This window comes from Erinaceus europaeus, chromosome 3 (assembly GCF_950295315.1).
Source record: "Erinaceus europaeus chromosome 3, mEriEur2.1, whole genome shotgun sequence".
NCBI classification, from domain to species: Eukaryota; Metazoa; Chordata; class Mammalia; order Eulipotyphla; family Erinaceidae; genus Erinaceus; species Erinaceus europaeus.
Genome location: NC_080164.1, coordinates 17,810,801 through 17,828,630, shown reverse-complemented (window position 1 = coordinate 17,828,630; position 17,830 = coordinate 17,810,801). Strand labels below are relative to the sequence as shown.

Here is a 17,830-nt window from a genome sequence, read left to right as displayed (position 1 = left end):
TCCCTCGCCCAGTCCGCCCCCTACTCCATCTTCTGAGACTCTTTTCCCTGGAGGGCGCTGTGGGGCCCCGGGAAACTGAGGGCGGAGTTGGGGAGTTGGGAGGGCCTGAACCTGGTCTCCATGGCCCTCCTTGTCCCTTCCTGGTCAGTGACACCTAATGGCTCGCCCACCCTCTATGGTCCACCCTCCCCGCGAGTGATCTTTCCAGAGCACATGGACGTCAAGTTTTGCCTCTTTATTCATCATAAAGTACAAATCCATCCCCCAAGCACCTCTCCCTCCACATAGAGACCCAGTGCTCTTCATGACTGAGGGAAGGGATGGCGGCTGAAAAGGAAAAGCCAGGAAAGGCCAGTTCTGCTGATGCTTGAGGGAATCAAGGATTTAGAGGGCAGGACCGAGCTGCAGGCCTCTGACTTTGGCCTGCTTTGGGTTTTGGGGGGGAGGCTCCAGATGAAAGCTTTGAGTGACTCTTGACATCTTTAAACAACAAGTGTCTAGGCCTCTCCTTAGGGCCATTGCTCTTAACTCTCTCCTGAGAAGAGCTGTGAAGGGTCTTCACAGAGGAACTGGCAGGGGTTTTCTCAGACTGGCTGTGTCCACGCTTCCCAGAGTGACTGCGTCTACTCCTCTCAGAGTGACTGTGTTCACTCTTTTCAGAACGACTGTGTCTGCTCCTCTCAGAGTGACTATGTTGGCTCTTCCCAGATTGACTGTGTCCACTCCTCCCAGAGTAGCTGGGCCCACTCTTCTCAGAGTTACTTGGTTGGCTCCTCTCAGAAGGATTTCGATGATTCTTTTCTGAGAGCTTGTGCTGTCGTTTCTCATAAGAACCAGGATGATTTTTTTCAGAAGGAGTTGGATAAGTTTTCTCAGAGGGATTGCGACCTCTCCTCTCAGAAGAACTGCGACATCTCCTCTCAGAAGGACTGCGGCATCTCCTTTCAGAAGGACTACGACATTTCCTCTCACAGGGGCTTTTCTGGCTCCTCTGAGAAGGACTTGGATGGTTCCCTCCAGAAACAGAGAGATGGCTTCTGTCAGAGAGATTGTTTTGACTTCTCTCAGAAGGACTATAGGGGTTTCTATCTCTACAGACACCGGTGTGGTTTTGTTCCTTATGTGTGGGTTTCTCTTTAAATTGTGAGGTTTTCCTCACAGCAGAACCATGTAGGACTCTCTCTTGGACCTGATCTCTGGTCCCTGTTTTGGAGTTCTTAGACTTATGACTAGGGGTTTCATTTCTGTAATTTTTCTTGATTTTGTTGCTGCTATCATTTTGAGCCATTCTTGGATGCTCTGAATTCTTGGATGAATTGGTTTTGGAAATTGTACTTTTTTGAGAAGCTGTGGACTTTGGCTGGCATATAAGTCTAGACTGGAAAGAGCTATCACTTTTTGGTTGTTGAGCTGACCTTAGTTGTTTTGTTTCTTCCCACAGCATGTTTTCCTGCTTAGTGGTTGAGTCAGTTGACCTTAACTTAACAATTGATATCTTTTTTGTCGTAGCCTTTACTGAGCGATAGTCTACATTTTTTTGTCTTGGGTAGTACTTTTTACTTGGCCACAAATGGTCTGGCCTTCTACTGTCTTCTGGCTTCTGACCAACCAAAGCCACAAATCTGTGGGCTGTTTGGAATGCCTGCTTTATGCCCTTAAAAAGCAGTTGAATGAATCTGGGTTGGGGAGAATTTATAGGTTGTCTTTTTAAAGGAGTAGTTGTCTGTGATGTTCCACTCTTCGTCTTCCTTAACTGAGTAGGTAATTCCCTAGAGGGCCTCTGTACTGTGGTTTTGTTGTTTATGTAAGACTTAGTGCTCGATGTTTTTGACCCTTTGGCGTTTTTCTTTGAATATCTTGAATGAGGGGTCTTTCGGATTTTCCCTTTAGCCCGTTTTCTATACTGACTGTTTTCAGAGTCAGTCTCTGGCAGAGACTGAACTAAAGTAGATTCATAATGCCCAAGTTCTCCAGTGCCTGTCTTTCCCACTAAAATAGGGATACCCCTTTGCCTTTGACTGGTGCCAGTGTGTATAGGTGAATACTGAGAATGCTCAGACTGAAAATCTATTGTAGAAGTAGGGCTCTTGGAAGCTTGAGTATAAATTTTAGTCTTTCTCAGTGATGGTGATTTAGAGCTCCTTGGTGTACCAGATGTGTCTCTTCTATGATACTTTGGAACTTGGGGTCTTTTCCCAGTTCGCAACCTAAAGCCAAGATGCAGTCTTATCTCTCCGTGGCCTTCAGGAGTGCTTACAAGGTGGAGCTGTGGATAGATAAGAAGGTAAGGCCCAAAAGTGGCCTGTAATTTATGACAGCAATTAAATCCTGAACATCGACCACACTGTAAACAGATAGGGTATTTTAGAACCAGGCCTGAAGCTAGAGGTGGAGGCACATCGTGGGGTATTTGACACCTTAGTAGTTTTGCTGCTATTTTCAGCTGCAGGTCTTGTAGCAACTGGAACTGTTCTGAAAAATCATTCTTGGACTGGGAAAGATAACTTGACTTGAGGGAGTGTTGAGACTCAATAATCCTTGTCTGTGAGTCATGTGAGCTCACACTTTCTCCCATTAGAATTGGATCTTTACTAACAAAAAGTAAATTGAGGGAAGAAGACCCTGATTTTACTGAGACAGGAAGCTGGCACTCTTTATATGAAACAGGTATGTGCTGAATTGTTTCCTGTGGTATATTACATGGCTCTGGGTTCCTTTCCTTTATTCTTACTTGACTCCTACAGTATTGCTGTATTATGGAGGACAGGGAGCTACGTGTCCACATCTTTAAGGCCAGGCCTTTCTCATCACTATGGAATGAAGTGTGTCTTTGAATGTAGTGTTTGACCACTGAAGGCTGCGAAATAGCACCTCTAGCCTTCTCAAGCAGACTCTGGGAAAATTCCATCAGTTCAGTTGGAATCCCGAATAAATTATGAATAGATTGACAGGCACTGGCAGTTGTTCTTTCCATTAGAGATGTTGAAGGGCAAAGTGTCCTTTCCATATTGGTCCCCAAAACATTACCAAGCATTAGCATAGTGGAGAGATATTTTCTAGGTAGACGCTGCCTCTGGGAGTGATTCTCCCAGACATTCTGTTTTCTGCCTAAGAAGGATGAGGAAAGACCTCTTCGAGCACCTGATCCTGCCTGGTAGGCCTTCGATGGTGATCGCTGTCTTTGTGGCAGATGTTGGAAGAGACTCTGGAATGAGTTCTCTATCTCTTCCACCTGCTTCCTCTTTGTCCTCTCCTTAGATAAGACATCTATTCTTGGAATCTCAGATTGTGTGGTTTCTGTCATATCATAAAATTGATCATGAAAGGCTAAGGAATGGATTGAAGATTGTATCATCTCTGGGGTTAGGAAGGATTCTCCAGGATGCAAAATATTTCTCCTAAGATTTTTTATATTCAAAGTTCTTGCTACTTCTGGATCCTCAGAATCCCAAAGCTCTCCTAATTCAAATGATGTTTTGGCAGAATTTGAGATAAATGAGTTTGAAGAACTGTATAGAAACCTAGAGAAGTAATTCTCTACTTGTAATTCTCCTGATATTAACTCCTCAGATTCCCTATTCTGACACACCTGCCCTAAATTCAAACCCACAGGCTCCATGACTTGAGAAGGCCCTGTTTTCTTCCCTATAGAATTAACAGTCTGAAACTGTTCTTCGTAAGTCAACACTGTAGGAGTTGAAAATGGAGGTGTTGGTTGTGAAGTGAACTGTGCAGATTTCACTTCAGCATTTGACCTTGGCGGTTGTGCCAATTTTTTAATATATGATGTTGGGAGTAAATCCAAACAATCAATTACTTTAATCCCTGTTCCCAGGGCATCTCCTTTTAGTTCAACAACCTGAGGCATTGGTCTTGGTGTTAATTCCTCAGAGTTCGCAATTTGAAGTGGTGGCTCTGGGTTTAACACAGTCTTTACAATTTGAAACCCTGCTAACTCTGTTGTTTCCAAAATTAGATGTGTTGGCTCTGTGGTTAACTTCTTAGATTTCGCATTTTGCAACCATATCCCTGACATATACTCTGAAGGTCTCACTTTTTGTGGTTTTGAAGACTCAGCATACCCTGCCATCTGAGATGTTGACTCTGGCACTAATGGCACAGAATTCACAACTTGAAGAGGTGGACCAGGAGTCACTTTCACATACTCAACCACTTTTTCAGGGGGTCTTATGACTACCTCTATTTGCTGAGTAACTTGAAGCTGTGTTTTTGTAGGTCTTGTGATTTTCTCTAGTGACTTTGGACTAGTCTGATCCAGTGGTCCTGGAGCTCTCTCTGAGGATTTCATACTTTGCATCTGTAACTGTGTTGGTCTCATTGACCCCTCCCCTTGCTTCCAAGTCACAGAGATGGGCTGTAAAGAGTCTATATTCCCCTCAAGTTGACTTGTTTGCTTTGGGGGTAACTCTAAAGATTCCTCCTTTTGAGTACATTGTTTAGGGGTCAAATCCACATATTCTAGGACTTGATATCCTAACCCAGAAGATTCCACATGATCCTGTGACTTCAGGTTTAATTTCATAGGTTCCTTCATTTGGAGTCCTGTCTTGGATGTCAGCCCCACAGGTTCAGGAACATGCTGTATTAACACTGGTATCATCTCTGAAAATTCAGGTACATGATTTGATGGCTTTGTAAACAATGTGACAGATTCTTCCCTTTGTGCTCTTTTTCCAGATGTTATCTCTATAGCTCCTATGACTTGAGGATAGGGTCTTGATGATCTCTTTAAATATCTAGTGGCTTTACTTGTTGACTTCGTCTTGAGGGCCATTCCAAGGAATTCCTCCATGTGTGGCCTTACTTCAGAGGCAAACTCCAAAGTTTCTGTAATGTGAAGTTGTGGAGTCATCCCTTCAGATTCCACAACTTGCTGCAGTGGTCTTTTATATAACTCCCCCAAATCCTTAACTTTAGGCCATGTTTTCTGAGAGAGCAAATTCAGGATTTCCGGGATTTGGTTGCTATTCTCTAAGGGTGACAAGCCTTGATCCCCTAGCATTGGAGTCAGGTTTGTAAACTCTGGTACTTTCTGATCTAGCTCCAGAGGACTCTCTAAGGGTTCCATGAATTTATGACTTGAATTTGGGGTCAATTCTACAGATTTCTTTACAGATTTTGTGCTTTGACATTCCAACCTTTGTGCCGTGTCTGATGCTTCTGTTACTTGATAAACTGGTGTTACTAAATTCATTGATTTAATGACTTGATTCCTTGGCTTTAGAATCATCTCTTTGTAGTCTATAACCTGATGCTTTGGTCTCAGGCTTGTCTTAAAGGAATCTACCATTTGACAGCTTGTTCGTGGATTTGAGTCCACCGATTCCATTATTTGAAGCAGTGATCCAGGTGCTGACTTCACAGATTTTGGAGCTTGCTGAAGAGATACTGAAGACAATGCCACATGTTTTATACTTTGCAAATTTGATTCCGGAGTAACCTCCAAAGATTTCACACCTTGAAATTGTTGATTCTGTGATTCTAAAGACAAATTTGAAATTTTGACACTAGTCATCATTGGTCCTGATAGGAGTTTCTTGGTGGGTTCTGGTGCAGATGCCACTGATTTCATATTTTCCCATCCTGAATGCAACTCTTGGCGAGTACTCCACTGTTGGGACTCTGGTATCAATTCTACAGATTGAATGTCCTGATGGCATGGCTCTGGTACAGAGATCTCAGAGTTAACACATTGTGGACTGGGGCATGAGGGAAACTCTGAAAAACTTTGAGGTTGTGAACAGAAGTCTGACTTAATAGATTTCACATCTTGAGAACACAGATTTGATTCCAACACCATAGATTTATGCCTGAAACAAGGATTCAACTTCTTAGAATTCACATCTTGGGGTCTCCGGCCTACTTTCAACCCCAAAGACTTTGCACCTGGAAAAGTCGACTCTGAGTCAGATGCTACAGACCTCACCCTATGCTGCCTCCGGTGTGAGGGAAACTTTCTGCAATTCACTCTTTGAGGATTTGACCCTGGACTTAACTGCATAGGTTTTACTTTTTGAAAACCTGACTCATGTGTAGACACCTCAGATTTTATACCCTGCATCTCACAGCCTGAAGTCAATTTCCCAGAATTTGTACTACAAGCCAGTGCCTCATTTTTCACCTTCTCAGATTTGACCTCTTCATGTGTTACCCCTGGCGCAGACACCCCTGATTCTACACCACTAGTGAACACAGATTGCACAACTTGTTGTTGTGACCAAGGATTGTTCTCCAAACACTCGACTTCTGGGAACTTTGTCCCTGAAGCTAACTCTGAAGATTTCACATCATGTAAATGTGGTTCAGAATTGAGTAAAATAGATTCACCTTGAGATTCTGACCCAGGATTCGAGTCAGAGGGTTTTGTGCCTTGCATATCTGGTCCTACATTAAATGTAATGGAATTTACGCACAGACGTTCTGACAGTGAATTCAACTCAGAAGGATTCACACCTCGTGGCTGTCGGTCAGAGTTTATCTCCATTGATGCAGTGCCTTGAAGCTTTGTCCCTGGAGTCATTTCACATTTTATATTGTGTAAAAATTGTGCAAAGTCAAAAATAGAAGATCTTGTACCTTTAAGTTCTGACATTTGATTCAAATCAGAAGATTTTATACATTTACATTTTGCCCCTGAAGTCAGCTCAAAAGAGTTTATACCTTGCAAAGGTGGTGCATGGGTGTACTCCACAGAATTTACACATTGTGACTTTGAACCTTGATTTAACATTGAAGAATTTACACACTGTGTCTGTGGCCCAGGGCTGCAGCTTCTCCCTGCTTCATGTAGGAACTGTGTCTCTGAAATTGATCCAGGTCTCAATCCTTGCCTCTGTGGGCCAGGACTGCACATCTTAGAAATCTCACTTTGAATCTTTGTCCCCAGATTACCTTCAAATCTTGTATCTTGACATTTTGTCTCAGAAGTCAACTCAGAAGAGTTTACACTTTGCAAATGTTCAGGGCTGCACACCATCAATGGCTTGCTTTGAATTTCTGTCTCTGGGTTCAACTCAGAAGATGTTATACCTTTACATTTTGTCCCCAAAGTCAACTCAAGCAATTTTACATCCTGGGTGGGTGGTGTGTGTATATACTCCATAGGATTTATACACTGTGATTCGGACCTTGGATACAGTGCAGAAGAAAGTGATCCCTGCATCTGTGGACCAACACTGGACCCAGTAGGTACAACACCAAAGGACCATGACTCTGCAATGAATCCAGATTTCAGATCCTGACTTTGTTGTTCAGGAGTGCACACCTGAAATGGCTCACTTTGAATCTCAGTCTCTGGATTCAACTCAGAAGACTTCATACCCTCAAGTTTTGAAGCTGCAGTTAATTCAGAACAATTCATAGCTTGTAATTGTTTCACAGGGTTGTACTCAAGAGAATCTGGATATTGAAGCTTTGGGTCTGGAATTAAGGCAGAAAGAGTCATATCTTGCAAATGTCCAAGGCAGAATGTCTTAGATTTTATATCTGGAGGTTTTGATTCAAGATTCAGTTCAGATCTGATGCTTTGCAAATCTAAAGATTTCATATCTTGAAGCTTGGTTCCCAAGCATAACTGAGAAGATTTTGTATTTTTTAATTGTTGGTTAAAAGCAAATTTCAAAAGTTTCATATCTTGAAGTTTTGTCTCTTTGCATAATTCTGAAGAGTTTGTATGTTGTAAATGTGGTCCAGGATTGAACATGAAGTTTAAATTTTGAAGGTCTGGCCACGGGTTTACTGTGTAAGGTTTCTCATCTTGCCACTGCTTTCCAGCAGTGAGTTCAGAAGGTATTTTATTGTGAATCTTTGATTCCAAGGCTAGACCAGATAGTTTTGCCACCTGAAATTCTGGACCATGACTAACTTCTGTAGAGTTCTTTATTTGAAGCTTCATCGACTCAGGTTTTTTACTTTGTGGCCCAGAGTTCAACACTGATTTCACTTCTTGAAATTTTGACTGAGGGATCACTTCAGCTGGTTTTATACCTTGAAAATGTGATCTAGATCTAAAGCCTGTAGACTTTGTATCTCTAAGTTTTATACCCATGATCAGTTCAGAGCATTTTATATTTTCTAGTTGTGGATCTGGGCGTGACTCTACAGATTTTGTACCTGGAAAGTTTTTCCTTAGAGTCAAACCAGAAGATTTCTTATCTTGTGACACTGGGCTAAACTTCAGTTCTACAGATCTCACACCTTGAAGCTTTTCCCTTAGGAGAGATTCAAAAGATTTTACTCTCTGTGATTGTCGTTCAGGCCTATGACTCATAGATTTCACATCATCAAGCTGTATACCTGTGATCAGCTCAGAAGATTTTATATCTTGTAACTGTGGGCCTGACTTGTATTCCACTGATTTGATTTTTTGAAGCTCTGCTCCCAGTTTCAACTTAGAATATTCTGCACCCTGCAACTGTGGCTCAGGTTTGAACTTCTTAGATTCTGTATCTTGAAGCTTTGTGTCTGGAATTATCCTAGAAGATGTCAGCCCTTTTAATTGTGACTCAGGGCTGAATTCCAATTTCATGTCTTGAAGCGTTGGTCCTAGGATCAGTTCAGAAGATTTTACAACTTGCAGCCGGGTGCCGTGGCAGCATTCTTTAGATTTTGCACCTTGAAGCTTTATCTCTGAGGTTCTTTCAGAACATTTCATGCCTTGTAACAATGACCCGATATTGACATCCTTAGATTTGAGACCTTGAATATTTGTCCCTGTGTTTTCTTTAGAAAATGGCAGGCTTTGCAACTGTGAATGGGTGTTTAACCCAGTAAGGACTATATCTTGGGACTCTGCCTCAAACGGCTTCTTAGAAGGTTTTAGACCTTGCACAGAATTAAACTCCTCAGATTTCACACCCTGAAGGTTTTTCTGAAGAGTCGATTCAGATGTCTTCATACTTTTCAAGTACAATGAAGAGTTTAATCCTGTGGTTTTATTACTTGGTAGTTGTAGTCTTTGGTTTAATATTGCAGCTTTCAACCCAGGAAACAGTGACTCTTCTGTAGCCATTGGAGACTTCACACCTTTAAGCTGTGCTCCTAGGCATGACTGTATGAGTTTCACTTCTTGAGGATGTGATCTTGGATTAAACTCAGGAGACTTCTCATCTTGCAACTGAAGCATAGGTTTGGACATGATTGATTTTACATCACAGGGCTCTGACGTCAAAGCCAGGTCACATGACTTCATATCCCTAAACTGTAGACAACGGTTCAAATCAACTTGAGGCTCATGGTACTGGAATTTTGAACTTGGAGTCAACAGAGATGATGTCACATCTTTTAACTGTAGCAAAGGTTTCCATTCTATAGGATTGATAGGTTGAGATTGTGACCCAAAACCTAGCAAAGAGTTCATACCTTGAAACCCTAGTACAGGCATCCACTGGCTTGACTCCATACTTCCAAGCTGTAGATCTTGGCTTGTTGCCACAGTTTTCATATCTTGAAGTGGTGGTGCTGAGGCTGACACAAAAAGTTTCTCTTTTTGCAGCTGTGGCCCTGGATTCAGCTCTGGGTTTTTCCCTCTCTGCAACTGTGGCTGGATATTGAATTCTGTAAATGTTGTACCTTGAGTTTGAGGCACTAATGTTAATCCAGATGACTTTGTATCTCTTGAGTTTACCAAAGACATTGAGTCTGCAGATTGAACACCTTGAGCTTGTGACCCAACATTTAAGCCTAAAGATTTCACCCCTTCTAACTCAGATTTTGGTGTCCACTGAACAGAGTTTCTACTTTTAAATGGTGATTCTTGTTTTGATATAAGAGTTGTCATGTCCTGAAGTTGTGCTTCTGAAGTTAACTCCAGAGGTTTCACTTGGAGCTGCTCTGGTTGTTGAGTCAACTTGGAAGAATTAATTATTGGCTTTGGAATTAACTCCAAATATAAGCCATCTTCTGACTTAGTACCTTTTCTCAACTGTTCTGAATTCCCATATTGCTGTGCCAGTGAGATTCCGGACAACTCACTATCCTTTTGTGAGCCAGGAGTTAAATTCATAGGTTCCATCCCATGAAACTGTTGCCTTGGGGCTAAATCTATAGATTGTACTCCTTGAGGCTTTTGTCTTCTGGCTGCATTTGCAGATTTTACCACTTGCCTCTTTAACTTTGGGATCAAGTTTGCAGATTTCACATGTTGCATCTCTGGTTCTGTAGTCTCCTTTGCAGATTTTAAACTTTGGATCTTTAAACATGAGGTCTTCTCCACAAATTTGCTATCTTGTATTTGTGACTCTGAAGTCAATTCCTCATGTTTTCCAACTTGAAGGTGAAGCTTTGGGCACAAAGGTCCTAGGGCAAAAGGCACAGAATTATCACCCTGCATCTCAAGACTAGATTTCAGTTGTATACCTGGAACCAACCCTATAGCTTTAAACTCTTCAGTTCTTGAATGCAGAGTGAAGTCATCCAAGTTTGCATCTTCACATTCAGAATCTGGAATGGCTTCCACAGATGTGAGATCTTGTAGCTGTGGTCCTGAGGTTGTCTTCACAGATTTCTCATCTTCCAGGTGTGAATTATGGGTTTGAAACATGGATTTTATATCTTTTAGGTAATTTCCTAGAGTTGAGGTTGCAGAATTTTTATCTACCACCTGTGGCTCTGAAGTCAATAAATCAGATTTAAAATGAAGCTTTGAGACTGGGATCCACTCCACAGTTTTTGTGTCTTGCAACTGTCGTTGTTGGATCAATTCAGACGATTTCCTATCCCCTAACTCACAAGAGTTTACACTTGGCAGCTGCAACTCATGAGTCAATCCCATATATTTTGCATCTGGTTTTTGTTGTTTTGAGGCTAATTTATAAGTAATGTCACTTTCAAACCTTGGTGTATGGTCTTGAAACTGTTGGTGTGGTACTGACAGCTTAGGCTTGACCCCTTGTTGCTCAGGGTCTGAGCATAACTCCACAGATCTTATACCATGTATATTTGATTCTGGGGGCAATTCAGAAAATTTCACACATTGTAACTGTGGCCCTGCCTTTAACTCTGAAGATTTCACACTTTGTGGTTGAGTTTCTAATATCAGGTCACGAAATTTGACATCTTGTAGCCGTGGCCCAAGGTTATGCCCTGCTTGTTTCTTATCTTGAAGTTTAGGACTTCCCTTTACTGAACTAGAATCTTGACGTCCCAACTCTGGAATCACAGCCACAGGTTTCACACCATGAAACGTGAACCCTGGGGCTTGCTCCCCAAATTTGACACCTTGAAGTTTTGGCCCTGAAGTCAATTCAGAAAATTTGACTTCTTCCTGCCTTGGTCCTACATGTATTTCCTCAGACTTCACACTGTGGGAGTGTAGTTGTGACGCTGATTTCATATGTTCCTTGCTATAAAACTGTGATACAATAGGAGACAGAACAGATTTCATATCCCTAACTGGGAACAGTTGGCTTGACTGTAGAGGTAACTCTGCTACAAACTTTAAGGTCTTCACATCTTTAAACTGTGTTTTTGGTATACTCTGCACACATTTGAAATCTTGATTCTTTGGTTCTGGGGTCAAATCAGGAAATATTACATCCTGCAAGCACGGTCCTGAGCTTAGTTCCCTAAATTTCCCACCTTGAGTTTGTGGTTCTGGAGTTAACTGTATACTTTGATGCTTTTGCCCTGGGATACAATCTGACAATTTGATTTCTTGTATTGGGGAACCTGGGGTTACTTCATTAGATTTCACCCCACATTGTGGGGTAAAACCCAGCGGTTTTTTTCCTTGAAGAAATGATCTTGGAGATGACTTTGAAAATCTGACACTTTGCAGTAGTGGCCCTGGGATTGATTTCACACCTTGGAGCTGTGGGTCTTTAGTCAATGCCTCTGGTCTGGTACTTGATAGTACTGTCTGTTGTATCACTTTCTCAGAATCCACCACTTTGGGAATTGATTGCTGAATTAAATTAGCACATTTCATGTCTTGTAGTTTTGATTCTGGGCCCAACTGCCTAGGCTTTACTTCCTGGGACTGTGGCCTTGAGCCCAACTCCCCAACATGTGGTTTTAGTTCTGTAGTAAACTGTTTAGATCCTAGCACTATTGGGGCTAATTTGGAGGTTAATTTCACAGACTTCAAAATTTCCAGCAGTGGCTCTGTTTTTTTATACTTCATCTCTGATCTTAGTGACACTTTTTGTGAATATGATGGTGCTGGCATTGCCTGCTGGATGTTTTTCACCGGGAACAATGCCCCTCCTACCATTTCTATGTTTTCAGATTCTGGCCTTACGGATGTCTCTGTAACTTGAAGGTGTGGCCTGACAATCATTCCTGTAGATTCCATAGTTTGACCTGTTGATTTTTGTGCTAATGCTTCATAAGTTGGCCTCACAGTTTTTGTGTCATGGTAGCCTAGCCCTGGAGTTGACCTTGAAATTTTTTGAAAATAGTGCCTTGGCTTTACCCCAGCAATTTCTGTAACTTGTTGTGGTGTTAATTTCATGGACTCCTCCTTTTGTGGCCAGATAGCAGAAGCTAATTCTGCTGGTGCTGTTTCTTGATCCGTTGGTCTGGTAGTAAAACCTTTCACTTGTAAATGGGGTTCCATGGACAGTCTCCTTGATTCAGCATGCAGCAACTGTGGCTCAGGAATGAATGGCCTAGATTCTTCCTGTGGAGTAAAGTCCATACACTGTTTCTCAGACATTAGAGGTTCTAGAGTGAGTCTCTCAGGTTCTATACTTTGGGACTGTGGTCCTGAGGTCAGTGGCATGGATTCTACGTTTTCAAATTGTGGTTCAGTGATCAGCTCCTCATAGTTTACAACTCCTGAATATGGCTCTGCATCCAGATGAACAAACTTCATACGTTGGAACTCTGGAGTGAACATCTCTGATTTCACACTTTGTTTCTCTGGTCCTGGTACCAACCCCAGAGAGCCCTGGCTTGTGTGTTGCATCACTGGCATTTCCCCCATGATTTTTACACTTTGGAGCAGTGTCTCAGGAGTACATTTAGGTGACAGTGGGTTCATCTGCAGAAATTTGGAAGTTGGGCTCAGTGACCCTGAGATGTATCCTAAAGATGTTTGTGTCGCCCCCACAGATTCTTTTACTTCATGACAAGTGTCAAAGGTCAACTTTGATTCAGTTTCTTGCTTCACTGGCTCCAAGATCATCCCCCAAGCTTTTGGAGTTTGATTACATGAGGTCAGTCCTTCAGGTTTGATGATTTGATTATTTGGTTTGGGCTTCAACTCTACAGATAGAACTGTTGGAATGTATGCCCCTGGAACCACCTCCACATGTTTTATATCTTGCTTCCTACATGCTACCATTTGAGGAGTTTTTACCTCTTCAGGTGACAATACTGAGGCTCTATCTTTAGATCTTATATTTTGTAAGCATGGCTCTGGAACCAGATCAACAGATTCCTTACCTTCCTTTGGTGATCTTAGGGCCTCCTCCACAGTTCTTACACTTGGAAGCCCCAAGGTCAAAGGAGCATATCTTATACCTTGAGACTGTGAACTAGGTATTACCTCTATAGGTTTCTTACTTTGCCACTGTGATGCTTGGGATAATTCAGCAGATTTTACACTCAGTGGTTGAAATTCTGGGGGCAATTCTTTAGAGTTCACACCTGGGATCAGCTGTTCATATTTTACTATATGTGGGGTTGAATTTGTGGTTACATCTACAGATCTTATACATTGTAATTTGGGTCCCAAGGTCAATTTTCCAGATTCTGCATTTTGTAATCCTGGGGGTAACTCTATAGCATCTGTAATTGTAAGCTTTGGTGCTGACTCTATACTTTGAGGCAGTAGTACTGTAGTCTTTACTGCAGATTCTGTTACTCTTTGCTGTGGCTTTTGATTTATTCCCATAGATTCTATACCTTGACCCAGTGATGTTGGAATTGTCCCTAAAGATTCTATTACTTGATGACTCAATTGTGTCAACTCTACAGATTTCTTCCTTTGTAGGCATGTGTCAGAGGTCAATCCAGTAGTTTCCATAACTTGGTGACTTTGCTTTGGAATCATCTCTAAATGTTCTAGGATTTGATGTTCTGGAGTCAACCTCAAAGATTCCTTGGCTTGAGGAAGTGACCCTGAAGTTAATGACATAGATTCTATACTGTGTTGATGTGATGGTGAAGTCATTCCTATAGAGTCTAGTACTTGGGTCCATGGGATAGGAGTAATCTCCAGAGATTCCTTATCTTGAGATGCTAGTGTTGGGGTCAGATCTTTAGTTTGTACATCTTGTGGCTGTAAAGCTGTGATAATTCCCACAGGTGACCCTCGTGGGGTTATCTTTAGAGAATGTATAGAATAATGTGATGGTGCTGAAACCTTTTCTTCTGATTTCATGACTTTAGGTATTGCTTTTAGAGATAAGTCCACAGATTCTGCAAATCCAAGTGAACCAGGAGTAGTAGGACAGTTAGAAGTCAAGACATCTGATTGAGTTATCCTTGGGTCCAAAGTTGCAACTTGAGACTGTGAGTCTGGGGTCAAACCAGCAGGTCTTGTAATGTGTGGTTGTGCTGGTGGAATTAACCCCATGGAATCCATAGTCTGTAATAATGCTACTGGAGTTACTTTCATGTAGTCCATGACTTGAGGTGATGTCCCGGAGATCATTTCTGATGATTCTGTTTTTTGACATATTGATGCTGGAATAGCCTCTAGTTCTTTGACTTTACTTTGTGAACTAGAGGTTTTCCCCACTGACTCTATAACTTTATGCTGTGACTCTGGGGTCATTTCCACAGTTTCAGTGGCTGTATGTTGTGAGCTCATCTTTCCTGGTCTTAGAACTTGATGATCTGACAGTGTGTTCATTTTCATAGATTCTTTGTCTGGGTATTGTGGCCTTGGGGTCATTTCCACAGATCCTAAGATACATGGGTGTGATTTTTCAGTCATTCCCATAGAATCCATGACTTGAAGCAATGCTACAGGAGTTACCTTCACATTGTCTGTGTCTTGCTTCACTGATCTTGACATCAGCATTTTTGACTCCTTAATTTGACACTGGGATACTGGGATTACTTCCACTGCTTTAGTGACTTCAAACAATGGTTTGTGACTTTCAGTCATTGTTTTCATGCCTTGTGTTCGTTTCATAGCTTTATTTTGCAACTGTGTGAATAAACCCACAGATTCTATCACTTCTGAATGTGACTCTGGGATCATCCCCATTGAATCCATTACCTGAAGCAATGCCAGAGGGGTTACCTTTATGCTATCTGTGTCTTGACATGGTAGCCTTGGGGTCAACTCCATGTTGGTCACTTGGGTCTTTTGTTGCTGGATATTTTTCTCTGGAAGACCTATAACCCTCTGCTCTATACTAAGCTCTAGTATATGTTTTGGGTCCTTTTGCAGAAAAGTAGTTTCCTCTTGAATTATGTCAACTCCTACACTTTGCGGAGGTCGAGTGCCCATCGATGTAACTAAAGGCTTCAATCCAAGCATTTGAGGGCCATCTCCAGGTTGCAATGGTTTAGCTGGTATAAGTGACTGTGAAATTTTTGTTTTTGTTCTACTTAATCCAGACTCCACTCCAATGTTCATTTTTAACTGAAATGATGATAGGTCTGAGGATTTGTTGTTGCTGTTTTGCTCAGTACTTTGATGCATGGGCATAGATAATTGGACTTGGGTTTTCTCTGGCTCTGGGACTTCTCTTTGTACCTCAGATAAATAATTCAGCATAGCCCAGGATTCTCTCACAGCCAGAGGTACTGTTTGTTTCCGCAAAGTGCAAACTTTCCAAGCCATGTGTCCTTCTAACTCCCATTTAGCTATAGGAGAGAGCTGGATTAATGTACACTCTGGGAATTGTGGTCTCATTTCGGAAATAACACCTGGCTCTTGATCTGATGTCAGGTGACTTTTGCTCCTTCTCTCAGCCTTTGTTTTCTTCTGTTCTTCAAAGACATCTGAGCATTCAAAGACTGAATTGGTAAAAGAGTTTTGAGACATTAAGGGTGAAAAAGCTTCCAAATTCTGAAAAAATGTGGGTTTGCCAAGCTCTGAGAGCTGAAGAGAAGGTAGAGATGAACCTTTGTCCCTGAATACCGTCGATTTTTTTGTAGAGAATGTAGGTAAACTAGAGCTGCGGAATTGCCAATTTGTTTCTGAAAAGACTGGAAGATGAGACAGACTAGAGTCACTGCTTGAAGTTCCAGAGGAGATTCTCTGGTCAATATGTTTGGCCTTCTTACAGTCACAACTGGGAGGAACAGGCTCCTGAGTCATAATAACAGATGAGGTGGAAGAAGCAATCACATTCTGTGACTCGGGCAAGCACAGTTCCATAAGACTTGACCTAAAAAAATAAGAGAAAAGTCATTTGCTTTGAGGCAGGAAAAGGAATAGTAGGGAAAGGCAAGGACATGGCTATTTTGACTATAAAATATGTTGCTGTGGGGCTGGGGCTAGGCAGTGAAGCCTAGGTTCAAACCCCTTGTCTCAGTGCAAGGACCGGCATAAGGATCCCAGTTCGAGCCCCCGGCTTCCCACCTGCAGGGGAGTCGCTTCACAGGCGGTGAAGCAGGTCTGCAGGTGTCTATCTTTCTCTTCCCCTCTCTGTCTTCCCTTCCTCTCTCCATTTCTGCCTGTCCTACCCAACAACAACAACAACAATAAGAACAATCACTACAATAATAAAATAGCAAGGGCAACAAAAGTAAATAAATAAATATTTTTTAAAAAAACCTGGTCTCCACCTGCAGGAAAGAAGCTTCATGAATGATGAAACAAGTGCAGCAGGTGTCTCCCACTCTCTCTCCCCTGTTAATTTCTCTCTGTCCTGTTAAATGAAATAATAATAGAAGGGGGCTGGGCAGTAGCACAGTGGGTTAAGCGCACATGGCACAAAGCACAAGGACCGGTGTAAGGACCAGATTTGAGCCCCTGGCTCCCCAGCTGCAGGGGGGGTCACTTCACAAATGGTGAAGCAGGTCTGCAGGTGTCTGTCTTTCTCTCCCCTCTCTGTCTTCCCCTTCCTCTCTCCATTTATCTCTGTCCTGTCTAACAATGATGACATCAATAACAACAATAATAACTACAACAACAATAAACAACAAGGGCAACAAAAGGGAAAAAAATGACCTTCAGGAGCAGTGGATTTGTGGTACAGGCACCGAGCCTCAGCAATAACCCTGGAGGCAATAATAATAGTAATAATAGAAAAGAAAAAAAAAAAGAAAATCATCACTGGAAGTACTACCACTAATCATGCAGGCACCAAGTCCCAGGGGTAACTTGGTAAAAAAAAAAAAAATTAATCGGCCTGAGAGAATTTCAAAAAGAAAAAGTTGTTTTTTCCCAACATTAATTATTTATAGAAAGAATTTCTGCCCCAGTGCAAAGGGAGATGATTGTCTCTATTTTAATCAGAAATGATCCGTAGTAGCTCTTTTTTTAAAATTAAATTTTATTTCTTAGTGACTTAATATTGATTTACAAAAGTGTGAGACACTTAATTCCACACTGTTCCCACCACCAGAATTCTGTGTCCCCACTCCCTCCATTGAAAACTGCGGTAGCTCTCACAAGGTCACAGACATGGGCTGACCACTATTTCTATAACTATATATATATAACTATATATATATATTTGACCAGTTCTTTCATGGTCCTGTCCTTTCCTCCCCCTCCAAGTCACACTTACACCCACTACCACTTCCAAATGTCCTTTTTAACTCTTCTCTCTCTGGGTACTGATGGAATTGAGTTCAAAGCCCTAAAATTCAAAGCCTAAAGGGGGGTCAGGGAGTATGGGCCAAAACTTTTTTTGTGGTGCAAAAAGGTGGGATATCTGGCTTCTGTAATTGCTTCTCT

The 17,830-nt window shown here is 41.9% G+C and overlaps 1 protein-coding gene across 1 annotated transcript in view; it reads right to left on the bottom strand.

Moving 5' to 3' along the window:
- Window positions 1-220: 220 nt before the first annotated feature.
- Window positions 221-17,830, bottom strand: part of SPATA31H1 (SPATA31 subfamily H member 1) — a 29,351-nt gene continuing 11,741 nt past the window's right edge. Inside the window, exon 5 of the mRNA XM_060186766.1 lies at window positions 221-16,313. Coding sequence (XP_060042749.1) covers window positions 377-16,313 — 15,937 coding nt within the window. The 3' untranslated portion in view covers window positions 221-376. The remainder of the gene's footprint in view (window positions 16,314-17,830) is intronic.